General features: G+C 39.8%; 5 protein-coding genes across 5 annotated transcripts; all 5 read right to left on the bottom strand.

The window, feature by feature from the left end:
- Positions 1-236: 236 nt before the first annotated feature.
- LOC146633919 (hsp90 co-chaperone Cdc37-like) lies at positions 237-5,904 on the bottom strand. Its single transcript, XM_085352632.1, has 8 exons — positions 5,566-5,904; positions 5,068-5,349; positions 3,999-4,101; positions 3,796-3,911; positions 3,573-3,695; positions 2,137-2,319; positions 1,981-2,052; positions 237-1,775 (listed from the first exon to the last, which is right to left on the bottom strand). The coding sequence occupies exons 1-8, from the start codon at positions 5,671-5,673 to the stop codon at positions 1,623-1,625; spliced, it is 1,140 nt and encodes a 379-aa protein (XP_085208758.1). The 5' UTR covers positions 5,674-5,904; the 3' UTR covers positions 237-1,622.
- Positions 5,905-9,889: 3,985 nt separating this feature from the next.
- Positions 9,890-11,016, bottom strand: cmc4 (C-x(9)-C motif containing 4 homolog (S. cerevisiae)). Its single transcript, XM_085352631.1, has 3 exons — positions 10,899-11,016; positions 10,625-10,684; positions 9,890-10,541 (listed from the first exon to the last, which is right to left on the bottom strand). The coding sequence occupies exons 1-3, from the start codon at positions 11,014-11,016 to the stop codon at positions 10,405-10,407; spliced, it is 315 nt and encodes a 104-aa protein (XP_085208757.1). The 3' UTR covers positions 9,890-10,404.
- Positions 11,017-12,981: 1,965 nt separating this feature from the next.
- Positions 12,982-14,626, bottom strand: LOC146633917 (vascular cell adhesion protein 1-like). The gene is made up of 4 exons (XM_085351894.1): positions 14,575-14,626; positions 13,760-14,026; positions 13,340-13,672; positions 12,982-13,253 (listed from the first exon to the last, which is right to left on the bottom strand). Exons 1-4 carry the CDS (start codon positions 14,624-14,626, stop codon positions 12,982-12,984), a joined length of 924 nt encoding a protein of 307 aa, XP_085208020.1.
- Positions 14,627-16,804: 2,178 nt separating this feature from the next.
- LOC146633916 (cell adhesion molecule 3-like) lies at positions 16,805-20,901 on the bottom strand. The gene is made up of 5 exons (XM_085352629.1): positions 20,621-20,901; positions 18,349-18,624; positions 17,932-18,252; positions 17,561-17,824; positions 16,805-17,319 (listed from the first exon to the last, which is right to left on the bottom strand). The coding sequence occupies exons 1-5, from the start codon at positions 20,664-20,666 to the stop codon at positions 17,168-17,170; spliced, it is 1,059 nt and encodes a 352-aa protein (XP_085208755.1). The 5' UTR covers positions 20,667-20,901; the 3' UTR covers positions 16,805-17,167.
- Positions 20,902-24,866: 3,965 nt separating this feature from the next.
- On the bottom strand, positions 24,867-27,269 carry LOC146633915 (intercellular adhesion molecule 1-like). The gene is made up of 4 exons (XM_085352630.1): positions 27,224-27,269; positions 25,925-26,200; positions 25,508-25,828; positions 24,867-25,021 (listed from the first exon to the last, which is right to left on the bottom strand). The coding sequence occupies exons 1-4, from the start codon at positions 27,267-27,269 to the stop codon at positions 24,876-24,878; spliced, it is 789 nt and encodes a 262-aa protein (XP_085208756.1). The 3' UTR covers positions 24,867-24,875.

The raw sequence follows: 27,269 nt of genomic DNA, 5'->3' as shown, positions 1-27,269 counted from the left end.
CAACTGAGGCTTTTTATTTGGATAAATAAAGGATATGTAAAGGTCACTTTACCAAAAACTAATTGCAGATTCTACTTTTTGACTGATGTAATTACATCATTATATACACCTGATGTAGTTACACCAGATGTAAATCAATACAAGCCTTCCAAGATGTTTGACTTCTGTTTAATCAGTCCAAAAAATATGGAAAAAAACCTACAAAACATTTTTATCATAAACTTTGATCTTCGCTGAGACAAGAGAGGCCTGCACTTCTTTGTGGGAACTTCTTTGTGGGTTTGTGGGAATGACTATCACTGTTGTTCGCTGGAGTCCCAAAGCCTTATGGTTTTGTAACCCTTTCCAGATTGATATGTGTCAATGACTTCTTCTTCTTATCTGTTCTCAAGTTTCTTCACATCGTGGTATGACGTGTTGCTGTTTGTCAGATAGGTTCTATATAAGGGAGCTCTCAATTCAACAGGTCAGGGAGTAATGAAACTCAGCCCCCCCCCAAAAATGCAGTTAATCACAATCAACTCATCATTTAACAAGAGCAGGCAATTTCGCTTTCACAGGGCCTGGTAGGTTTTTCCCTTAAAAAATGAAATCATTGTTTAAGAAATGCATTCTGTATTCATTCAAGTTATTTTTGCCCAAGCTTAAAATTAGCTTTCAATGAAAAATAAATATTTGTTGGGGTTAATAGTTTGCTCATATATCCATTGAGCAGTTTCATTTATTAATGTCCAAGACAGTCAAAAATGCCTTTTATAAGCCATTGCAATTAGTTTATTTGTAAAACAAGTTCTGACATCATGCAAAAGCCCAAGTACTAATCACCTTCAAAATGACAGCACAGAAAGTGAATGTAGATTCCAAACACGCCTAACTGGCACGCACTACTGTGCAAATTTCACTATTAGAACATATGATCTGTCAATTGCCCCCATAACGAAATGCTAAACCTGAGGAACTTTTAACTCCTTTTCGTCAGGCTGTAAATTAGTTACAGTATGTGCAGCCAGTGTGTCCTGAAATGAAAAGCTTTGTTTTTTAAAGTCGTGATTGTTGTAGTCATCGTCTTCATGTTTGTGACGTACTAAAAATGACAACAAAGTCATCAGGGTTAACACCACTACAGGTCTCATCTGCTTTTGTTTGCCCTCTCTGATCTCACCCATACATTCAAAACAACCACAAACGCTTTGTCTCAAGGAGTGAACGTTTAGATTAGTAAGTTTGTAGAAAATGCAGTTTGGGAAAATAATACACTGGCTGCTCAAGCCAAAAATCTCAAAGAAAAATTGGAATTTGAAAAGTACAAAATCATCATGACCAACACAAACAAAGCAGCCAACGCATGTCTGCGCTACGAATAACTCAAAGAACAAAACTTCAGTGAGATCCAAACAAATAAGACACACACACACACACAAGCGGCAGTTTCTTTTCCAGGCAACAGTTGTTCACGTAATGTTGCTGTGGAGTTAGGTGAACACTAATCCCTTAAATGTCAGCTAAATATTTTTGAGAAGTTGTGTCATTGGTTGGCAAACTAAACATACACATAGTGAAGTTGAAATACAGTGGGGTAACATTTGCCAAAAAAATAAAAACAAATCACAATTCAGATGTGGTCATTCCTTTTTGGCTTCTTCCTTCTCGTGTTGGATCTCTTCGTAGGTGGGCTCGTCGTCTTTTTCGTCCCCTTTTTCTTCCCCGTCGTCTCCCTTGGCGTTGGGTACCCAGAGCCCAGAGTCTATGCACCTCTTCATGTGAGCCTTTGCCACCTAAATCATGTAGAACGAATCACATTTATGAACCGAGTAAAGCTAGGATGTTTAAAAAAAGATATACATACATTTTTACATTTAAACAGACTCCGATGAGAAAAACTATAATCTAATCAAATCAATTTATTTATATAGCACTTTTCACATTATAAAAAAAGTGCTTCACAGTAATAAACCTGCACGACAACACCAAACAACCTACCGTTGGATCCATTTTGCTAATAACCTCTTGCAGCATTTGGATGTCCTTCTCATCAAAGCATTTCTGCATCTCCTGCAATTACCAATGCAATCTGTGAAACACGCCATTCAAGAGAATGAAAACAAAGGAATGTGCTCAATTATGCTGAAAACTTACAGTTGGAAGTGACTCATACACTTCAACGGGATCGAGCCCTCCAGGTCCAATGCGCTTCTGTCGTTCCTCTTCCTCATATTCCTTCATAGCCTTTTCTATCCGGATCTTCGCCCTTCCCCGAACGCGCTCCTTGAATGACTCCAGTTCATCATTGAAAGCTTCCTGGTACTGCTGATCTGCTGTCTGATAAGGCACATGTATGCACACGTATGCACACAATTAGTACGAGGGTTTCCCCATGTCAGAGACCGTTTACGGAAACTGTGCACTGTACACTGAGGACTAAATTTAGTTCCTGTACAACAGGTCTAGATGCAAAAAAACAAAAACAAAAAACCCCAAAATAAAACCACTCCACAATCCCCTGGTGCACCAGACCGAAATTATTATTATGAACTAAAAAAAACAGCAACGAAAAAAACGGTTTAGTTAAGTAAACCTGCATTTGCATACATCTGTCAAGCTTTCAAAACAGAAGGATTATAGGTTAGACTGTGTTTCTGAAAACAAGGGAGATAACGACAGATCGGGATTCAACATTGTGAACTCAGAGGAATCTGTCAAAGGTTAGGAACCGGTTCTCTACATTTGCAGAGTTCAGGTGATGATCAATGTTACTGTTCTCCACTTCTTTTAATACAAAAATTTAGACAGAAAGAATTTTTTTGACTGGATTTTTTAATACATCTTCGACAATAAGCAAATCCCAGAAAGCTGAATCTGTTCATCTGGATGCAACTTTGCCAGCGGAAGAAATGTTTCATCACTAATAGACAAATTAACCACTCAGATGACCGATGAAGCGTTTGTCCCACAGAAAACTTTGAATCAAGATGAACAGAATCAACCTAAATCCATCCCTCTGTAAAACTTTAGTGAACAGTGAATACCTAACCTAGGCAAAGATAAACTAAAGCTAGTCGTCTGAGAACTTGCATTTTTCTGCCAAGTCTTTTTGGATATGTGGTTGTGACCATTGCCAGGTAAATCTCCAGTAAAGTGTAACCAAACTTTTTAACCTTAACTTCTCTAAGCTCCTGCCATAAGAACAGGAGCTTGGCTTGCATGCCACTGCAAAGTGTGGAAGAAAGAGCTCTCTGCCTGACTTGCTAACAAACTCAGAAAGACAAATAAAACAGACGTGGTGAGGTAAAACGTTCACGGAAACATTTATGCAAATAGGAAACAGTTTTCTTAAATACCTTGGAACCAAACCATGCCAATGCCATCATCTTTAATAATTTAGCCTTGAGCTCAATTTAATACCAGGTCTCTGAACTCCACCCCATATTTAGGTCACTGAATAAGTTATAAGATCCAAATCCAAATTGCAATGCCTGTACTGATGCTCCCAAACCTTTACTCTGACATTTACTTTCCATACAATAATAATTAAAAAGACCAAAACTAATAGAAGCTAAACTAAAACTAGTTACCTTAATCTTTGCAAAAAACTGGCGAAAGCATCCACGGGGGTCAACTTTGAGGCTTTTGGCAAGCTCCAGAATGAACTGCATGACGATGGTCTGATGAGCCACTTGCTCCATCAATGCGTGTTTCTGCAGGAGGAAGAAGCGTTTTTACAGCTTAATATTTAGATGGAGTATGGTCACGTGCAGAAGGAATTCATGACAAACAAGCTCTGTTTGTATTACTTACCTCCTCAACTTCAAGGTCGATGCACATGATCACCAGGTAGTTGGCGGTCTCTTCGCATACCAGATGAGGATGGTCAGAGAGGTACTTCTGGCTGTCATCCCAACGTCGCAACATGCCTGCAGTAATGAGAGTAATGAAGAAGCATCTCTACTCTCACCAGTACCTTGTAACGAGAGTAAATACTGATGCATGCGAGTGCTTACCGAAATGTTTGATCTCTTTCTCATATTTCTCCACGAATGTTTTGTGCTTTTGCTCCTTCTCTTCTTCGGTCTCTTCAGTTTCAGGTTTGACATTAACAATACTCTATGAAAAGGACAGTGGAAGAATGGACTCGTTAACGACAATGTCTCTGAGTTCTACAGAAAGAATGTCATTGCATACAAGTTAGAGATGTCAATATTAATAAACCCATATCTGAAAATTGCAAGAAAAGACTTCAATGTGTTACAAAGTCAAAGAATGAGAGTAGATGTAGACTTCTACATTGAATCTATACTGTAGGTATGTCGTAACAACAACAGTTGTATTGGCCTGTTTAGTACTGTCAATTCCTCCTCTGCATTTCTGGCTACTTTTTTTTAATACTTGCTCAATCTATCAGCAACTGTTTCACGGTTTTATTTGTTTCCATCATGGCTAACTCTGCATATAAAACACTGAGACAGGACCAGGTAATTAACACTACGCACAAGCATGAATGCTGGCGAGAGTATTGGATCCTTGTGGAGGTTACTTTGTAGGATCTGCAAAGATTCAACACAGAACTCTAAATCAACTGTAAATGTTGAAACAGAAAAGTCGACTCTGTATGTGTGCCCTTTCCCTATTTCCTTCAGTCTAATGTCTTCTCTTAAGTAACTGGTGATACTTCCAGCTTTGAGCCAAGGATCAGTGCAGGTGATGGCAGCTGATGCCACATCTGAAGTACCATGTCCTTTCACACATTTTATTCTAAAGCAGGACAGATGGGCACAGTGGCATACGAGTTGAATGGATGATAAAGCAAGGTGAACAAGGTGTTGAACTTTTGAGGGGATCTAATGGCTCTGTTGTGGGGGACATGTGGTGATCATGTTTTCGGCCAATTTTTCCCTTGGATGTCAGGCTCAAACAAACAATTGCAGAAGTTAAAAGATGAAATATGGAGAAAAGACAACAGTTTTGTTAGCGTTTGTTTTCCTGAAAATACTTTAGAAAAAAAAGAGTGTAATAAATGATGTGCGATGTAAAACCTGTAGTGCTTTTTAAGCTCCACTTACTCTACCTCACCTTGCTGAACCCATCCTTGCTGAGCGTGTCTACATTCCACGGCATCTTCTTCTCCTCCCGTTGGTAGTCTCCCACCTTTCTCTCCCAATCCCGTTCCTCTTTTTTCATTTTCTTCTCCTCAGCCTGGACTTTGCTCAACTCTGCTTTGGCATCCTCTGATGTTGAAATGGTTAGCTCCTTGATTTTCTTCTGTGTGTCTGCCAGCTTGCGTCTGCACTCGGACAGTCCCTTGTTTAGTTCTTCACCTTTCTTCTGAAATTCCTCCATCCGCTCCACACGAGCCTGAGGTCAAAATATAAAATCTTTACTACTTGTTTTATTCTTTTTTCCAAATGTGGATTTAGTTGCAAAAAGTTAAACATTCCTATATTCATGTTAAAAGTGAACACAGAACCAAAGTAAACACACGAGGTCAGCTAACAGTTCAGGTCAAATATGCATCACTTTTACTTCATGTGTAGCATCTTAACTATAACCATGCGTGGCTTGTTGGTATACCTGGTGTCTCCATCTGAAGAGACTGGGTGTGTCGATGTTTGGATGGATGTCATCCTCATCGTCCGACACCTCAATGTGGTCCCACACGCTGTAATCTATCCTGGACATCCTGACACCAAGACCCCAAAGCTAACACCGTTAGCTTACAATAGGCTTCAGCTAAGTTCGCGAGCTATGAGAAGCTAACAAGTTTGATTGAAACAAGGACAGACCGCAAGATCGCCGCACAGCGCAGAAATACGTATTTGTTTCTTTAGAAGAGCTTCTTGCTGTATTAGATGTAGACAAACTCAGATGAACATCCCTGAAGACAGCGGGCTAGAGAGTGCTACAGAATTCTAGAAAGAATTGGAGCTACAGATTTCCGTTTGACGTCATCGCGTCATTGCGTCAACAGGACGACGCCGGAAACACAGGAGTGCTGTTCCTTTCCTTGTACTTCGACTAGATAAATAAAATAAAATAAAGTAAAATAAAATAAATGACTCGCTGTAACTTCTCTTCAAAACATCATCTTTTTAAATTTGTCGGAACAAAAATGAAGTGTAAAGGTAAAGAATAATTATGTATTTGTTTAGTCTTAATATGTTATAATACCTAAAGTATAGAGACTTAAATAATTTAATTTAAAATGACTTCAATTAATGAAAAATAGGAACCCCACATCTTCTGATTGCCACAGGGAATCATCTGTCTCCATCTCATCCTATCCCTAACATCATCATCATCCATCTGCGTGTCCTTCTTCACTACATCTATTAAACTTCTATGTAGTCTTCCTCTTTCCTTCCTGCCCACTAGGTCCATCTTCAACATTACGTGTTCTCTATATCATTATTCCTCCTCTAATCATGCCCATCTATTTTCACCTTCATCTATTGTAGGCACTGCGATTCTGCACACCATCTTCACTCTTGAATATTGGTGCAGGTAAACAATCTGGGTAAAAAGTCCACTGCTCATCTCCAACAGGTATAGAGAAACCATCTATACTAGCCACTTTTCACTCTTCCTCACCACACCTGCCCTCACTTTCTCCTTCCGAATCCCTTGCACTTCCTGATTCACCAACTGTCCTCCTGTCCTTCATGCATCCTCCCTCACCCACTCATTTTTCACATTAATCAGCTCCTCAAAGTACTCCTTCCACCTTCCAAGCCCCCTTTACTTGTTAGTACATTTCTGTCTTTATCATTAATCACCCTGAACTGCTGCACATCCTTTCAAGGTTGAGGGCTCTGCCTAGCTGATAGAAGAAGTCTTTTTCTCCTTTCTCAATGTCCATTCTCAGATGCATCTCACTATAAGCCTTTTCCTTTGCTGTAGACCTTGCTTAACAGTACTCATATCTACATTCTTTATTTCCCTTACTATATTACCTTGTCTTTGCTAACTTCCTTTGAATGCTTTCCCGTATTTTTTCATTTCGACATTAAGTATGAAATATGTTCTTGTCAGTTTCCCTCACCACTACAGCTGTACTTTCCCAGTCATCTGATGACTCCTCACTATTACCATGAGCTGGCCTCAACTCTTCCCTGAACTCTGCACAGCATTCTTCCTTCCTCAACCTCCACCATTCAGTAATTATCTCTGCCTTCAATTGCTTCCTCTTTTTGATGTCCAGACTCATCTTACAGACTACCATCTAATACTGCCCAGTTCCATTCTCCCCTGAAACCACTGAGCAGGTTCCTGTCTCTTTCAGATTACACCTTCAACATGTTTGCTTGCTCCATTCTTATGCCACCCTCTTCTCGACCCACTACCATCAGTGCTTTCACATTTCTTTCCTTAACCCAAAACCTCTGACCAACTTTTAACCTACATATCCATTGAACGCTGCTTCAGTTGCCACTCTCCACCACTTCATCCAACTTAATCCAGGATTCCTCATTCTTTTCTAACTGGCATCCAACCTGTTGAACATATGAACTGAAAACATTCAACATCGCTATATCAAAAGATCGAAAGCCTGCATTTCTTGATTTTTTTCTTATTTTATTGCCGTATATATGTCTTTGGCTATACATTTGATTGGTCTGAATGTATAAACCTTTATCAACACTCTTTACTTTTACATGTATAATTCTATTAAAGCTATAAGTTAAGAGACTAAAGCTTAAAGCCTTAAGAAACTAATTTCTGCACAGTGATTCACTTGCATTCGTACGTCAAGAACCGCAAGCAGACATTAATCACAATTACAGCACAGATGTCATTTCTTAAAATCTAGATATAAGATATAAAGCCACTTTGGCCTGCTAAGATGGCTCAAAGGGTGGTGGAAATTATGTGAGGCACAGGAGGAAGAATAAGATGAAGAACAGTCATTCCCAAAAAATATTCAAGCATTTATATTATCATATTTTTGTGCACGAATTGATAACCCATATAAAAAGAAACAGCAGAAGTGTGAAGTAGGTGATTTTCTTTTCTCACAATTATGTACTCATTAAAGTGTTTCACATTTTTCCCAGACTCCAGTTTTATGGTTTCTAATTTTTTATAATTATGTTAGATGAGAATAAAACTGGTTTCTCAGCAGATCCTCTGTTGCCACAATGATGTCTTGGTAAATAAAAGGGAAGCTGAGGAGTGGATGGCAGTATGTGTGTGCGTGTGTGTTAGGAGGGATCTATTTTTTATTCAAATTTTTTTTTTTACATGCAAGATGGCCACACGAGGCCGGAAAGACTTGAGTTACATGTTTTGAAAGCTGTTTACATTTTTCGTCCTAGGCGTATTGTGCAATGTACCATGTGTGGTGTGATTATTCTCAATGGTTCCCTGTGTGATCTGACAACACTCCGTGGTTTTGAGAACGTGCAAAACTGTGTTGATGAGTTAGTAAGATTTGCCAGAAGTTGTGTGAATTTACTTGTTTAGAGTTTTGACAAAAGGAGGCAAGGTTTCAAAGTGTAAAATGAGCCTGAGCAACCGTTTACAGCTGCTCAAGATGGCAATGACTCCCATGCAGAGAATGTGGAGCTCATGTACTAAGGAAATCCTTAACAATGTAGTTTGTCTGGGTCTAACAGGTACAACCAGGGTGTCAGTATTAAAATAATCCAAGGCCTGGATTCACAAATATTCAGACCACGCCTAAAAAATATTAGGCATGAGTTACATCTTCAGAGACATTTAGGTACATTTATCCTATACATTGTGTGCACATTTGCACTTACACTTTAAAAACAGAGGGTAAAATAAGATGCATAGCTAAAAATAAAAGGTTAAAGGTATATTTAAAATGTTACAGAAAGAGGGAGTCCCGTATAATAATAACCTATACACTCCATAGTGTAGAGTTTTACACATTCACCCAACAAGCAAAAGGTCCCTGTTTCAACCCATCTGATGTTGTGTCAAGAAGGGCCTGACAAATCAGAAATCTGGTGCTACTCGCTGTAATGACCCCTTGCAAATATGGGGGCAGCTGGGCCACCTTTAAAAGTACACAACAAATTCAAGAACAAACAAGCAACTTTAAACCACAAGAATATCCACACCACCTATAACAAACTACACAAGTCGAAAAAATGACATTTTTTTTGTTCCAAAGAGTCATATGGGGGCTCTTCCCATTGTTTGACTTGCACAGGCCCATTCGCTCCAAAAATCAGTGTCCTCCTGAGTCACACTACTGAGATTACTTCCTAGTCACTAAGCTACTATTAATCAAATAAGTAACATGAGCTTGGTTTTTACTGTAATAGCTTATCAATGATTTAGATCTCCTTCATTACCAAACTGAAGGATTTAATTTTACTAAAATTATTCTTTTTGCTTCTCTCTTTATGAGTTGCCACAGTGCCTGCCTCCAAAACTATGCCAGTAGAATTCAGCTGAGGGGGTGCACTGACCTTTTTGGATGGGCCTGGACCCCTGGGGCCCATAACACCAGGGACTAAAAGTTTTAAGTCATTGAGGAGGTGTGGCTGACCCAGTTCTGGCCCGAGGGCCAGAATCGACCCAGCAGAATGGAAGGTGAAAACAACACACCTAGGAATAAAATCTACCCAGGGCATTATGTAGTTCTAATTACAATTATGTAGTCAATAAGGTTGTTGAATTAACTGAAAGCCACAAATCTACCAGAGTATTATTAATTTCACACCTCCACTTTTACCTGCTTCCATAAAGAAAATGTTTGACAACATGAATCAATCAACAAATCTTAAATTGTAATGACTTTCTTGTCCTAATCATTGCATGAGTGGTGAATGATGCTCCTAATTTAAAAAGTATAACCCAATTGTTTCATTCAAAGTGCAAACATTTTATTTCTTTACCAGAAGGAAAAAACAATTGTTAGAGCCTCATCCTTGTCTACCCAGCTAGCATTAAACTTTGTCTTTCTGCCATGTTCTCCTCTACACCCCTAAAAGCTATCCACTGTACGATGTTTGCTGTAGGCTGAGATATGAATAACAAGTTAGTCTCGATTTCCAGGGAAATTCTTAATTTAAAAAAATCTTTATTACTATAATTAGAATAAAACTCCTTGCCACACACATACTTGAAATTTCATACTAGGCATGAGAAATACATTGGGTGTGGACAGAACCACACGATATAATATTTAAATACATTAGACAGCTTGCATTGTTCAGCTTTGTGAGGCTGCCAGATGTGTGCCATTTAGCCCCAGGGGGATGAGTGATTATGAGGCTCTCTGCAATCTCAAAATGTCTGCTGTGAGAAAACACTATTTAAATTTACAAACGGATGGTAGCAGACAGACAAATACATATGCAACAACTCAGCAAACTCCACTGTCATGTTATACTAATACAATGCAGAATTATGACTTGCATGAATACATGTAACATGGAACTATTCGCTACTTTTGCTCTCTGCGGGTTTTGAGTCTTTGAACCCGGAGCAGCAAATGGAGTTTCCCGCATGCACTTGACAGCACCGCCGCATCTCCGCGATCTCCTTCTCGCACATTCTTTCCACGTACTTATTAGCTGCAGGGGGGAGATAGAGTTAGGCAACAGTTCAGGTTCACTTCACCAACATATAATTGCGTCAAAGTGAGCGCTTAAAGCACCTTGTAAACACTTCTGAATTGCACATGCTTGCTTTTGGCACGGATCCTTCTGTGGCATTTCTGAAAGAGAACACGACATTCTTTGTTGTGAGCAAATGCAAAGAGGACTTAACATAAGAAAGAACCCAAGAAATGACTCCCACCTTTATCACTTTTAAGTAGTTGTCATGGACCTAATAATTAGTCTCAAAAAGCTAACTAATGTTAGCTGCTCATGCTAGTCCCCCCTTGCTAAGCAGTGTTTTGAACATGTGACTCTTCAACAGCCAATCACCTCTTAGGAAGTACAGCAGCGTCATCTCGTGGTCAGAAGCCGCAGTGACCGCGTGACAGGGGTCCAAATGATAAAATCCACACACAGATGGCACTAAATTTTTAAAATCAACACTCATATACTAGTTCTCTATATATTTAAAAATCCTCTTACGAGGCAGTGTTTTGATCATGTGAGTCTTCAACAACCAATCACCTCCTAAGATCAATGACTGTAGAAGTATAACCACGCCATCTCGCGGTGAGAAGTCGTAGTGACCCAGTGACAGAGGGAAAATGATGCAATGGCAGCTGTTTGAATATTGTGAAAAGTTGTGTTTTTTTGGTATAGCTTTAAAAAGGTAAACACGTATGTATTCTGCATTAATTTCAAACACAGTGAAATAAACTTTTTTTTTAGGTTAATTTAGAGTGTTTTATAGCTTGTGAAAATCAGTGTCTCAGATATTAGATTATTTTCACAAGTTTGATTAAATTAATGTTATTACAGCATGAATACTGTTCATCTCCTGGGCATGCCACGTGCAATCGCAATTATGGGGGAAGGCTGCTGACTTGGCACTTGTCCAGACAGCGATCAATGACGCTGTTCACAAAGGGAGAAAGGCAGAGAAAGTCATTGGTGAAAAGGAATGGGCTGAGCGTGGTGCCAGTGCATCAAGAGCAAACACTGACTTTTCCTAAATCAGAGATGAACCAGATTTACTTTTTAGTTTTGGAAATCAAAGTCCTAGAGCGTGGAGGAAGAGTGGAGAGGCACAGAATCCAAGGTCTGTGATGTGGTTGGTTCACCATGTTTTATAAAGTGCAATGTCAGTGCAGCTGTCTACCAAGAGCTTATAGAACACTTCATACTTCCACCTGCTGATAAACCTTATTTCCTTTTTCAGCAGGACTTAGATCCTGCCCAGAGTCTCAAAACTACTACCAGATTTGCTGCCTGGGTTATTAATGTGCTTAATTGGCCAGTCAACTTGCCAGAACTGAATCCGGTAGAGTGGGGGTGGGTAATTGCCCAGCCCTGCCACAGAGAGGCTGTGCAGGGTATTGTCAAGCTGAGAAACACCCAACACAAAAATAAACACGAGCTGAAGGTGGCTATTAAAGCAATGGCTTAAATAACTCCTCAGGAGTGCTGCAGGCTGATCGGCTGCATCACGCTGCTCTGCAATCATGCAGCAGTTCACGGTAAAGGAGCCCAGACTAAGTATTGAGTGTACAGATGAACATACTTTTGATAAGTTGGATATTTCTGTATTGTAAATCTTTGTTTCATTAATATAAGACAATATCTCAAATAAGAATTTGAGAAATTGGCTTCTGATTTCCATGAGCTCCAAGTCATAATCTTTAAAATTAGAACAAAATAGAATATGTAATTTTACTTAAAATGAATATAGGAAATTATAAAGGTTACCTTTAATATGAATTCTATCTATATGTTCTAAGTTCTGCATGATTCATTTAAGCTTCATCTGGATTGGACAGACTACTGTAAATTATGTGTTAGTATTCTTAGTATTTTTTTCCTTTGGAAAGATGTTTGATTAAAGGTGGCTTGTTGGTCCATGAAAGAAGTTTATTACAATTCATTTATTAAAGATGAGAAAACAAAGACGTCATATTTACAGCCATGTCCTGGTGCTAGTCATACTGCTATGATGAGTAGCTACACTTCTGTAGTGTTACAAGATAGTTTCATTAATAGGAAAAAAGAGCCTATCCAAATATAAATTAGACACAGAATGTCTCATAAAATGTGAACTACATCCTAAAACAACACTGACAAATTAAATGGTAATTACCAAGCACAGCATATTCAGGTCTGTTTCTCTGTGTGAACTAATTCTGGATGATAAGAAGATCGTCTCATAAATATGCACCTCCATCGCCAGAGTAGCAAATGTGAAAGTAAAAAAACAAAAACACCAGAAATAAAAACTGTAAAAAAGATAAACTTCTCGCTGTGTTTCTGATGTGGTCGTCCAACCCCCTCTCCACAGTGGTTGTTTCAAACGCCTAGGTGAAAGCAAAAGAAGATACAAGTTAGGCTGCAGCATGCACAGACAGGTTGCGCATGTGCCTCATTTCTCTCTTCTACCTTTGGTCTTTGCCTTGACAATGAACTGCTTGCTTTTCTTTTCCAGTGTATTGGATGCAGTGCAGGTGTAGGTCCCTGGGAGCAGCGAGGAGGAGGTAACAGTTGCTTCATTCTCCACCCTCTCCTGCATGGGAACGGAAGATTGCCAGCTGTATATTGGGGTGGGGTTTCCTGTTGCAGTGCAGTTTAATATGATCTCACCCCCCAGTATAGAATCCAAAATCTCTGGTTCAGGACTCAGGAATGTCGGGGGAACTAAAGAGAAAGTTACACATATCATTTCTCACTGTATCGAGCATGCAGGAACTTGCTTTAAGAATGAGAAGAGCTTAGTGACTCACAATAAACAGAAGCATTGAGAGGTTCTGAGGAAACAGTGGGAGGTGGCTGTGGTCCCTCTGGCCCAAGCTCCAGCTCTGCAACACACTTATACTGCACTCCGTTCTCAGCTTTAGTTGGTGTGATAACAAGGATAGAGGATACTTGGACAGGTGAGGAAGAGGTGAGATCAGAGAAGGAGTGGTTATAAACCTCAGTCTGCCCTCTGTACCACCTCAGGCTGAGATACTGAACGGGAGCAATATTCTGAACTTCGCAGAGCAGCTGGTACTCTTTCCCTGCCACCATGGGGCCGGTGTGGTTCACCTGTCTGATGGAGACACTGTCTGGAGTTTCTAAATGAATAACACACAGGGTTCAGGTCAATCAAAAAAGGGCTCGGTTGAGAAATCAATCTTAACAACAGCTTTTAAACAACTCACTGTAGAGCACGAGGTTGAGCTTCTCCTCGCATTGTTTCGGAGCTGTGAAAAACACCCCATAACAGATGGGCTCCTCTATCCAGTCAATGAGACTGTCCACCTTCCACTGGACAGACCGGTCCTCTTGTGTATGTGAAGCACTGATGGCTGACTCCCAGCCCAGGACACGGACAGGGCGTGCAGCCTCGCAGCTGACAGACACTGACTCCCCAAAGCCCACCACGACCCTGGACGGCTTGAGGATTAGGGAGCAGCCTTCACCTGACACTAAGATACACAGCAGTGATATCTCTCACTGTTTTTCTGTCATCATCATCACAATGCATATTCATATTTACATGAAAAAGCCGTAACTACTTGCACATTATGTAACCCTGTTACAACACACTCACAAGTAATCAAGCAGGAATTGTCTAATACTTTCAAAGTTTACAAGTGTGCATTGCTAATAGGGGATTTATAGCTATACTACTAATAAGTCACATGTGCTATGACAGCAGAATTAAACTGACCTACTTACAGGGCGTCACCCACATTATATCTTGGCTGCAACCTAATAAGCATCCAGCATGCAACCACACATCTTATTCTTTAGGGCCTTTCATCACTTGAGTAAATAACAGTCTTGGCATGAAGACAAATATTTTTGTCAGCACAAAACTGGCTGCTCTAATTCTTCGAGCTCGCCTTTAGATTTATTTCACAGAAGTTACTGATCATTCCAACCCGGATTTACTTACTAGCATTTCCATAAGACCAAACGTCATCTACAACCCAAAGAAGTGAAAAGAAACACCTCTGCGACAAAATCTTACCTGAACAAAATGTGCAAAGCAAAAGAATCCATGTGAGAAAGTTGTTTCCCATGTTATTTTCTGCACCGAGCCGTGGATTAACAGACTAGAGAAAGAGAACTCCAACTTGAAAGACCTTGGCAACCCTGCAGGGAATTATGTTGGAACAAAAGTTCCCTCCCAGCTGACTTTGGGGGGCGATGGAGGGGGTGAAAGGGAAAGAGGGAAATGTAACAGGTTGCAGGCCTCTGAAAAACAGCATAACACTTACTGCACTGCAGTAATCTTAGAAGCAAGTATGCAGGATATTAAAAGCCTGCAGAGACATCGAAGTATATGCAGAACTAAAATGCCACTAATATAGGATGAATACATCTGTCTAGTTCCTCCGCCCCCTACCCCTATTTTCCAACATCCAGCTTGAAATCTGAGTAGAATAAAATGTAAACACCAAACTTTCATTCCTTAATTTTTGAGTCATGTGAGTCTCCTAGAACACAGAGGTGAAAGCATATCAACCTGACCCACATTTTCTCTTTCCTTTCAGTGTCACTCTCTGTGAAGAAACGCTTGCCTCCTATTGCTCCTGACCTCCATGCTTTGTGAAATCCCAGCAGGCAGCAGTGCTGGTCTTGTGCAGGATGTAGCTTGTAAGACTCCCAACTGTGACCAGAATGCTACGCAGCCTATCAGCTTTGACCACAACTGCAGTGCAAGGGAGCGAGTAATCGAACGCTTTATGGTGTATTTATGGACAGCACAGCTGGGAATCTCAACTTACACATTGCAGTATGAGCTCAGTTCACTTGCAGCTTTGAATATGCTCTTCCCTCTAAAAGTTCTCTATCGAAACACGTTAATGTTGTGCGTTTGCTCATTTGAAAAATCTTGTTTTTTTTTCTTTAAGTCCATGACTAATTGAGCACTGGTGGCTGTGCCAGGTTGTTAGGGCAACACAGAGCATACAGAAACAGTATTTGAACAGTGACAGAGAAGGAAAAAAACATGGTTTCATAAGAAATATGTTTATATTGGCAACAGTAGTCTGGATCACAAATGATCTTCTTTACATTCACTTTTTAAAGAACTAATTAGTATGGCAGAGTAAACATTGTAAAATGTAGCCAGACTCAAAGACAGAGAGTGAGAAAGAAAACTGGTTTGACTTTGCCTCGTCTCCTGAATTGTTTAATTCAGGATTTACAATCACACACATGTAGTTTCTTAAAAACATGTCACTGGTACAATTAGACAAACTCTGGTAAAATGCAGACTCAGTAAAACAACTGTTGTGTCATGTGAAAAGTTGGCGCAATACTTGATAAACTCTATCAGTCTATTCAGTGCAAAAATTATGAAGCGATCCGAAAGACTTACCAGTGCATACAGAAATCGAATTTTACAAAAAAGGAGAAAGAAATATGAATAATTTATGCATATCCTAAAAATGAATACTTAAAAAAAGTAATTACTACATTGTGCTCTCAAGTAATTCCATAAAAAGTACCTCCAAAGCATTTACATGTTTAGATGAGTAGAAACAAAATGAATATATAAAATGCTGACATAGAATTGCTAATTTTGCTTTAAAAAAATGAGTTTTATGCAAATATTTAATGTACTTCTTGATGAATTGTTATTTTTTTTAAAGACACAAGAGGTCTACAATTCAGATGAGGCAACAATTGCTGTTAAATAGTACCTAATTATCAAGTCATATGAACAATAAAAACAATATTTTTTAACACAATTACTAGATGAGAAATATAACCCAAAAGCACAACCGCACAAAAAGCTGAGAAATCCACTCTGACCATATATAGCTGTATCAACGTATTACAGCAATTGTGTCCAAAATATATGCTCTGTTTAATTCCTCTGATACGACCTTTGTCTTCATTTGTAGTTTTGCATGGACAGGATATAGTGGCTTCATCGGAGCTTTGCTGCAGCACGAAGCTGATAATCAGCACAGAACAAACCATACAGTATGTGTGAAAGCCATAAAACCAAAATGATGAGCTAGAAAAAGAGCACCTGTTAGGTGTTAATTCCCCTGAGTCCAACATCAGCTTGATTCATTAAATGAGTTTATGTGCATTCAAGTAACCATCTCGACATCAGCTACAGACTTGTGAAAATGTGCAGGAGAGAGGAAAACATCACATCCATATGCAAAAAGGTTTGAATTATCCTGATTAAAACTGAAACAGGAAGTATTTGTGTAGTAAAGATTTCCAAATAAGGCCAGCAAGCACATCATGCTTCCAAAATAAGACTGTAGTGGGGATGAAATCTAATTATTTATCTGTTGCATTTTTATACACAGACTTGTAAAGGTTACTGCAGTGCATTTAAACGCATTTCCTGTATTATATATCTTTGTTAGGGCAGCAATCTTGATTAGTGGAGCTTTAGAGATAGCTGACAAGATAATGCATTTTTAAAGCTACAGCTTTGAGCAGAAGAACACCCACAGAGCATGCAGAGCAGACATGTCCTTTGTCCATTAAGAGACATGTTACAGAATTTTTGGGTCCAAGCACCAAATAAGATCATTAACAAAAATAAAAATAATAGCCATGCAAATCTGAATTTAAAAAAAAAGTCTGCCTTATACTGGTCTTGAGGGAGTTCCTGGTTGATAGCCGCCTTTGTTGAAAGAGAACGTTCCATTAGGTGTCACAAAATATGCACCAACAATGAGGAGCAAAACTCCGACGGCCACACCCACTCCCACCATGACTCCAAAGGTTGTTCGAGACCCTGTGGGAGATGGGAAATGTTGTTACATTGTTGCCCTCAACTTATCTGCTCAGACTTTCTGCTCTGTCTGTAATAAACCCCACATCCCAAAATAAAAATGAAAACAAAGAACAAAGCGATTAAAATCCCAGCAGTGGTCCCAGGACGACTACCTAATGGAGAATCACAGCACAAAATATTATAGACAATAAGAACGTATAACGAGATACAAAATGTCATGAAGTAACTGATGAGAACTTACTTGGAGCTTCGCTGATATTGAAATATTTGGTCACATTGCCTTGGTTACTATAGGCTGTGCATGTATAGACCCCTGGAAGCTCAAACGGTAGGGTCAGAATTGGCTTAATCACTTCTTCTTTGTCATGCCATTCTTTTGTGAATTTTGGGAATTCCCAGTGGTATGATGGTGGAGGGTTTCCTTTAGCGTTACAATTTAAAGTCATATTATCACCAACTGTCATTTCCAGAGTCTCATTTCCAGCCTTGGTGTAGGTTGGTGGGTCTGAGGACATACATGCAAATAAAATACAGACAAATGTGAAATAAATTAGAAAATAAAATACAAGGAAAATCTTCTGATGTTTGATTAAGATCAAGTTAAAAGCTCACAGAGTACAGTCACTCTATGCGACATTGAGCGCATCATGGCAGGACCTTGTTCTCCTGGCCACAAGTTTAGTTTTGCTTCACACCAGATCTCAGCTCCATCATCATCTCTATGAGCAGTCAGAGTGAGGACAGATGACTTACTGACGGGAGATGGACTGGACTCAATAAATGTCTCAGAATTTAAGATCTTATTTCCTTTGTGCCAAAGCACAGAGAGATTTCTTGCTGGTGCAACATTAACAATGTCACACTGTATGGCAAACTTTTCACCTTCTTTCACTGTAGTTGAATTCTGTCTCAATGACACACTGTCTGGCATTTCTGCAAGTAGAAGAAATAAAATGAATTAATGTCATTCACTGTTCAAATACTAAAACACCTTTTCTGGAAATATATGAGACAGTTAAGGCTACTTACTATAAATAGTGACTGGTAAAATCTCTGTACACTGATCACCATCACGGAGATTTACAAAACACATTGGCTCTAACTCCCACACTGGCACAGAGTCAATTTTAAAGTCAAGAAAAGTGACACCCTTGGTATTGTCCCTTCCGCCATATGGAGACTCCCAGCCCATTCCATCAGTCTGGTTAGATAGTGAAGTGCACTTGGCTGATAAGGCGTCTCCAAATTTCACCACAACTCTAGAGGGACTCATTTGTAATGGACAGGAGGCACTTGCAGGGTTTCCTAGAGAAGAAGAAGAACACTTAAGTTCATGGCAACATTTACTCTGATGTTCTACTAAGCATTACGGTCCTGGTAGTACTCTGGCCTGGTTCAGAGGACTTAAGACTCCGTGCTGAAAAGATGAGCCATTCAATATCTGAACACAAACACTAAACAACTCTCGCCCAATTAGTATTTGAAAGTCAAGCTACTCCAGGATAGCCAGAAAGATTATTGTATTAAAAAATTATCAATTTCATACTCTTCAGCTCTCCAGATGAAAGTTTATTGAGGACCTTTTTTTTTTAAATTTCATAAAGATTTGATATTTTGATTTAAAGACTTCTAATCTCTCCTCCATGCCTGCTTCATGCCCTGGGGGACAGGGCTATGGCTCTCTACATCCTCTAGCACACCATTACATGGGGAAATCTTTTGAATACAAGCGCGCTGATCCACACAGGTGTGCACACGGGTGTCCACTGTTAATAGACATAAACTACACCTTTATTGGCTGCTATTTCCAAGCACATTGTGCTCTGTCGGTCCTACGTGCTGCACAACAACATTCAATATTTAGTATTTACTGCTGTTTACACTTAGCTAGATTAAAGTGATGGTGTTGTGTTTAGTATGTTGCTCTGTTTTTTTTTGCTTGTTTTCTCTTTTTTTTCTCTCAACAGGTGATCCAGGAGATTTTTTTTTCTCTTCTTTCTCTTTTTAAGTGCCCTTTCTCACTGTCCCTCTTCCCTTCTGTTTTTCTTTTCCTTCATCTTTCTTTCTCCCTTTCCTATCCCTCAGTCATGTCTGTCCCGTCTGTAACAACTGAAAATAAAATAAATAATAACAACAAAGGTTGATCAAACGGACCAATACGGCAAGGCCGTGATTATCCATTTCGCAAAGTAAATCCATTGGGTATCCTTGTTGGTCTTCAGACAACAATTCTGATGGCTAAAGAACCAAATGGGACAGGCAAAAAAAAGACTTCTAATCTAAAAGGCATATCCCCCCAAGAAAGGAGATCAGGCAGTATCTAAAGCATAACTGGTACCACAAGTTTGTTGCAGAGTTACTTCATCTTACATCATTATACCTCCAGCCGATAAATGAATCCATTTCAGAAGCAAAATATCCACTGGAAACTTTATTCAAGTAATTTAAAGTATTGTCTGGGATCAGTATCAGAGACTAAGATTTAACCAGCCTTACTCAGTGACATGACTCATATTTCTCTTGCAAAGAAGTTGATGTCTGATAATAATTCATTGCTTTGTTATGGAAACTGCAAATTTTCCTCCTTGTTCCTTAAAGAAATCTCCTCATAAAATTAGCAAGAAATCTGCCCCTTCTGTAAAGAAACAGATCTCTGAGAAAAGCTGGTCTGTCTAGTAGCGCCATAAATCATGTTTCAAAGTTGTTGTTTTTTTCTGGGTTCCCACAAGATAATGAAATATGGAGATGCAAGTTTATGTAGACACATAGAGTACAATTTCTATTCATATCTATTTTTGCTTCACTGAATGTAACCCCCCTCCCTACTTTTGTTTCTGGTAGCACTTTCTTTTCATTTTGTTGGTGGTGACGGGGGTCGGACTTGATTGGATTTGAGGGGTTCTAACTTTTTTGTTGTTTAGTTTACAGTGGTTGATACAAATGTTACTATATTTCTTCTTGGTCATTTAGTTTCTCTTTCATACATCTCCAGGAATAACAGCTCAGACACTGACCTGATAAAATACACAAACTTGGGTCAATGATTTACAAGCTGTGTTTAGTCGAGAAGATCTAACAACACAGAGATTAAAACTGAAATTCACGATTATAAGAAAGAAAACAAATACAAACCCGGTCACGGACAGTAGGACAGCATGTTTATACAGTCCACGAACAGAGCTGATATGTATCAAACAATGGGCGTAGGCTTTCTCCCGAAGATGAGCTCGAAGCTGCAGCGATCAATTCATAAAGACACAATATGGTAGCTTTATGTAACAAAGAAAGAAAACAAGCTCACCTGTACACGCGATTAATAAACCGAAGAAGAAGAAGGACCACACCATGGTTTCAGCAAACAGGGAAACACGCTCACAAAGAAAAGAAAAATAAATTAGATCCGGCTGAATAAACTTAGTCAAGCACCCGTGTCCCTCCTCCTGCTGCTCCTGTACCCACAAGCTGTGACCAAACCCTAAACCTGTAAAGGAAAAAAAATCCGAAACCAAAAGTAGTCAGGCAGCAACTATCCCGACAGTCACACGATTACCTCACCAAGCGTCCCGTCTTCTGCTCGCTCTGAAGCGACATTGTGAGTTAAAGGAACAGTTCGAAGTTATTGTTCAACCTCTTACTTAATAAATTAAACATTTGATTTACTTTTGAAGAAAACCTTCAAAAGTTTGCAGTATAGCAACTAGTTTCATTTAACCTTAGCTCAACCTTTAGTTTCAGCTAATTACTCAATTAAACCCCCCTCCTCCAAGACTTCAGCATTTAATCGTCAATTTTAAAGCATGTAAATGATAAATGTGTATGCAGTTTTTATACAACCAAGTCGCAAGGCTTAAAACTTCGTCTTTTCATACTGGGTAGAAATGTCTAATAGCAATATTCCCGACTGCACTTGAAGGCGTCCATACCTGTAAACCTGTTGGATTCTCCCACAGCACCCTCCCGAGGACAGACTCCAACAAAACACTGAGAATTCAGGTGCCTTTGTTTCATGTGCGCCAAATGTTCCCGAAATAAGCAAACAGTTTATGCCTTTTATAGAGATATCAAATCTGTGTGCAGGACAGAGCAGAGTTTTTCCATATGCCTTGTATCTGTGCAGCAGGCTGAGACAAAACTATATTGTGCTCCTACTGATTTAAATACAATGGTATGCTTATATGGTTAGGTTACTGAGTTTGTATCTAAGCCTACAATTTTCCTTTCGATTTTAATTTTGCTCATAACAACAACCAAAGAAAACAGCTATTCTGAATTACTGGCAAAGAGGTTTACAACCTTGTATATTTTATGTTCCTTTATTACACTAATAACTGCTGTTTACATGCATATGAATAGCAACAAGATGTTTAATAAGAAAATACACTTTTGCCTAAGTGACAAATATTTACAGCACATACAAACAAATACAAATATGTTATAAAGTTCTCCTCAGCCTTCACACGAAGAACTTGAACTCCATTAACCCTTCAATAATTCGGATTATTAACACATCAGTGTGCGGTTTATTTTCAACAATAAGTTATTCAGGCTTTACTGTTTCTCATAAATAAATATAAACTTTTGGATTTACATCAAATATTAAACTGAATATACAGAGACATTCAATACGACATATATGGAAGACTGAAGTTAAATAATAAAACTGCGGTGCGCACTGCTGGCAGGACAGGTGATAAGGAAAGGCAGTTTATAAATGCTTTGCATTTCCTGTGAGTTTAACAGTGCTGTAATTTATTATTGTATTTTTTTCTGTACCGATTCAGAGGTGCACATGCTGGTCTGTTCTGGATTTGCTGCACAATCCAATCATGCTTGAGGTTCAGGGCTGCATATTCTCTTTCAGGATTTTCTGTTAGAGAGCAGAATTCATTGTTCAGTAAATTGTAAGTTGTGCACGTCTTTAAGCAGCAAAGCAGCCCCAGATTATTACACTACCACCACCATGTTTGACTGGTGCTATGATGTCCTTTAAATGGACTGCTGCGATGGATGTAACGGGACGCAAGTTCAACTTTTGTCTAGCTAGTCCACAGAAGACGGGCCTTTGTGTTCTTTTTGGTCAGCAGTGATTTTTACACTTGGAACTTTCCAATGAAGCTATTTTTTGCCCACTCTTTTTCTTATTATTGAATCGTGAACTCTGACCTCAACTGAGACAAGTGAGACCTGCAGTTCTTTAGATGCTTCTCTGGGTTATTTTATGACCTCTGGATGAGATTTTGATGTTGATGCACTCTTGGAGTAATTTTGGTAGGTTCAACAATTTCTGGGAAGGTTCGCCACTATTCCAAGTTTTCTCCATTTGTGGCTCTCTCTGTGGTTGACTGGATCCCATACCATCATATATACCATAATTTAAAAATAGCATTTTTCATTTACTCAGGTTATCTTTGTCTAATGTTAACATTTATTTTATGATCTGAAACATTCAAGTGTAACAAAAATACAAAAAGCTAAGAATTCAAGAAAAGGGTAAATACCTTTTCACTACACTGTATTTAACAAAAACTAAATCAAAATGGATAAGCAAATTAGTGAAAACAACGGGAAAAAAGCCATGTGATTCAATGGGTAGTAGAACCACCTTCAGTAGCAACAAGACCAGTTCACTCAAATAACCATCCTGACATCAGCTACAGACATGCAAATACAATGGAAAACTTTGCCTAAAACTGAAACAGAAAATAACTGCGTGGAAAAGGTGTCCAAAAAAAGTCCAGGAAGCAGTGAGTCATGCCTCCATAATAAGCCTGACACATTTTCTGTACCACAAATATGTGTTAGGGCAGCAGTCTTGATTAGTGGAGCTTTAGAGATAGCTGACAAGATAATGCATTTTTTTTTTTTTGGCCTGTCCCGTTTGGCTCTTTTGCCCTCAGAATTGTTGTCTAAAGGCAAAGAAAGATGCCCAACGGATTTACTTTACCAAACTGACCATCCCAGCCTTGCCGTAATGGTCCATTTGATTCACCTTTTATTGTTTATTTTATTTTCACTTACTGAATACGGGACAGACTTGACTGGGGGAAAGAAGGGGAGAAAGAAAGAGGGAAAGAGAAACAGCTGAGAAGAGGGACGGGGGAGAAGGGCAAAAGACAAAAACCAACAGAACGGGCAGAGAAAAAAAATGCATATATCAATCACCTGGGTCACCTGCTGAGAAAGAAAAAAGAAAGCAAGCAGAAGAGAACAAGAGTAATAGAATAAACAACATCACAATGATATATGGGAATATGACAGTAAATACTAAATGTTAAACATTATTGTGCAGCACATAAGATCAACAGAACACAGTGTGCTTTGAGGTAGGAGCCAAAAAGGGTGTAGTTTGTGGGTGTGATCACCCGTGTGTACACCTGTGAGCATGGACGCGCTTGTTTTTTGTTTTTTAAAAGGTTCCTTCATGTAATAATCTGCTAGAGGGTGTGGGGGGGCCACAGCCCCGTCCTCCAGGGCATGAAGCAGGTGTGGAGGAGATCAAAACTCCAGACATCCAGAGGCCCCCAGAACACAAGAGACCAAGGAAGACCAACAGAGGGGCAGCTGCGCCACTGTCCCGGAAAGAGCTGAGGAGAGTCCCAGATGAGGGCTCACTCAGCAGCCGCGGAGCAGAAGCCAGGGGGAGTTGCAGTGACGCGCCCGTGAGCTCCGCCGGCAGCCAGCTGCGCCTGAGTGACCGAGCCCCAGGCCGAGAGGCCGGGGGCACCCCACCTCCGAAGTGGCCCGAGCGAGCCCCAGGCTCCAGGCCCCGATAAGCGGCCGCCAAGGAGTGAGCTGGTGTGTACCTGGACGCCCATCCCCGGACACAAAGAACCACCAACGCACCGATATCTGAGGGGGTCCGCCACTGGCAGGGGAAGTGGTGGTGGGGGGAGATAGGCCTCCAAACCTTGGAGGGCCTGAGATGTCCCCAGAGAGGTGGCGCCTGACACCCAATCTGACATATAGACACAGACATACAGGCACACACAGATACAAACATCCATTCCCACCCTCATGCTCTCATATGCACTTACTCCACACTCAACCAACGTGGAGACAGACATAAAGAGACGCTGTACACACGATCACACTCCCCAAGCGTACTCTACAAACCGGGTCTAGGTGCCCCCGCCCCTGGAGGGGGGAACTGCACCCAGACCCAGGTGGTGTTTCCCTTTTCCCTGCGGTGGGGGGAGGCAGACCGCCCCGACTCCGCAGCAGCAGGAAGGCTCCATACTCCAGACCGCAGTTGGACGGCCAACTCCTCCTCCTAGCCCCCCTGCTCCAGCAGGTCGCAGAGAATGGGGGTGAGAGAAGACTCCAAACCTCCCTCCACCCGCTCATTGTAGTGTTGATGCATGTGTGTTTTAAGGTGCATTTTTAAAGCTACAGCTTTGAACAGAAGAACACCCACAGAGCACGCAGAGCAGACATGTCCGTCGGCCATCAACAGACATGTTACAGATGTTTTCTCCAAACACCAAATAAAATAATTAGAAATAATAATAATAGCAGAGATGTGCATTTTTATAAGAAGATAAAGGTTTACCTTATACTCATCCTGAGGGAGTTCCTGGTTGATAGCCACAATTGTGGAAAGAGATTGTGCCATTGGGTGTCACATAATATGCAACAGCAATGAGGAGCAAAACTCCAATGGCCACACCTATTGCCAGCATGACTCCAAAGGTTGTTCGAGCCCCTGTGGGAGATGGGAAATGTGTTAACATTGTCGCTCTCAGCTCATCTTCTCAGTCTTTCTGCTCTGTCTGTAATAAACTATCTTGTGTGGACTGAATCTGGGTGTTGTGTGCTCTGTGGTTGCCATCACTCCTTTGGGCCAAAGGTGCTACTGTGTAACGGGTACAATGAGGAGGAGAGAGAAGAAGTGAAGTGAGTGTGATGTAAACAGTTTGATGGACATTAAAGTGTGCCTAAAAACGAGCCATTGTCTCCAGTGTTATATACAAACACAACAAACTACACATCCCTAAAACAAACACCAAAACAATTAAAATCCCAGCACTGGTCCCATGACGACTACTCAATGGAGAATCACAGCACAAAATATTATGACAATAAAAAAAGTATAACGAAATAAGAAATGTTATGAATGTATCAGAATACAGAGATGAACAGAGAAAAACTTCAAGAAATGAAAATACAATTACAAGTGATGAAAACTCACTGAGTACAGTCACACTATGTGACTTTGAGCGCATCATGGCAGGACCTTGTTCTCCTGGCCACAAGTTTAGTTTTGCTTCACACCAGATCTCAGCTCCATCATCATCTCCATGAGCAGTCAGAGTGAGGACAGATGACTTACTCACGGGAGATGGACTGGAGTCATCAAATGTCTCAGAATTTAAGATCTTATTTCCTTTGTGCCAAAGCATAGAGAGATTTCTTGCTGGTGCAACATTAACAATGTCACACTGTATGGCAAACTGTTCACCTTCTTTCACTGTAGTTGAATTTTGTCTCAATGACACACTGTCTGGCATTTCTGCAAGTAGAAGAAATAAAATGAATTAATGTCATTCAGTGTTCTAATATTAAAACACCTTTCTAGGAAATATATGAGAAAGTTAAGGCTACTTACTATAAACAGTGACTGGTAACAGTTTTACACACTGATCACCATCATGGAGATTTACAAAACACATTGGCTCTAACTCCCACACTGGCACAGAGTCAATTGAAAAGAGAAGAGAAGTGACACCCTGGGTAAGGTCCAATCCTCCATATGGAGACTCCCAGCCCATTCCATCAATCTGGTCAGATAGTGAGGTGCAGTTGGCTGAAAAGGAGCCTTCAAGTCTCACCACAACTCTAGGGGGACTAATTTGTAATGGACAGGAGGCACTTGCAGGGTTTCCTAGAGAAGAAGTAGACTTAAGTTTGGCATATGGCACAAACAGCGATGTATACATGGCTGGTACTCAGTTCAGGGGACTGAAGAATCTCCACTTAAAGGATGAGCCACTCAATATTTTAAAACAAAAAACTGATATTTCAACACCTTTTCCCAAATCACAACATACCCAACACTACTTTCTTTCCTCTCACTTGACTTTGTGCATTAACACTTGAACCTGTTGTCATTCTAGTAAAAAAAAAAACCATTAGACAACTAAAACTACAGTCATCCTCTTTAACGCCCCAGACAGAAAGTTTTAAAGGAGTCTTTTTTCATTTTCATGAAAACAGAATATGTTGGTTTTAAAAACCTCTTAAAAAGACACTAAGCATCAAACTACACTGGAATACTAGATTTTCCTTAGGACTGTGGATCAGACAGTATCTACAGCATAACAGGTGCCACAAACAGAGGCTATTTTTTTTTACACCAAAATACATCAATTTTAGAAGCTTAAAACTATCTACTCATGACATCAGAAATATGCCCAATCTAATGAACAACATTAGATGAATTAGATGAACAATAATGAAAGCTGGTCTAATTAGTATAGCCCCATAAATCAAGTTTTAAGATGCTTTGTGGGACCATGCTTTGTTTCTCCTGTAGATGATAATGTGGTTTATAGGAAGGAGAAAAAAAGCCGTTTAGTAGAAAAGAAAATATTTTATGAACAGAAAATTCTTGTTTGTCACTTGGTAACTCTGTCATACCTTTCAAGGAATTACAAGTTTAACAGGTTTCACAAGTATGCTGTATCATTTACAAGTTTCGCTTAACCTACAGAATCACATAAAACTGAAACTAAACCCATCAAGCTAAATAAAGCAAATATCAAATATAAAAATATAAGGTCATAGACAGTATGGCAGTATTTTTATATGGTACATTAACAGAGCTGATATGAATTATAAATTAACGGAGACATAATATTGTAACTTTATATCACAAAGAAACAAACACGACAGATAACAAACTCACGTGTACACGCGATTAAGAAGCCAAAGAAGAAGAAGAACCACATCAT

This window comes from Diplotaxodon limnothrissa, linkage group LG4 (assembly GCF_057381915.1).
Source record: "Diplotaxodon limnothrissa isolate DT_005_m linkage group LG4, D_limnothrissa_male_GT1.1, whole genome shotgun sequence".
Lineage (NCBI taxonomy): Eukaryota > Metazoa > Chordata > Actinopteri > Cichliformes > Cichlidae > Diplotaxodon > Diplotaxodon limnothrissa.
Note: the sequence above shows the minus strand (reverse complement) of the source record. Positions and strands in the feature narration are given on the sequence as shown.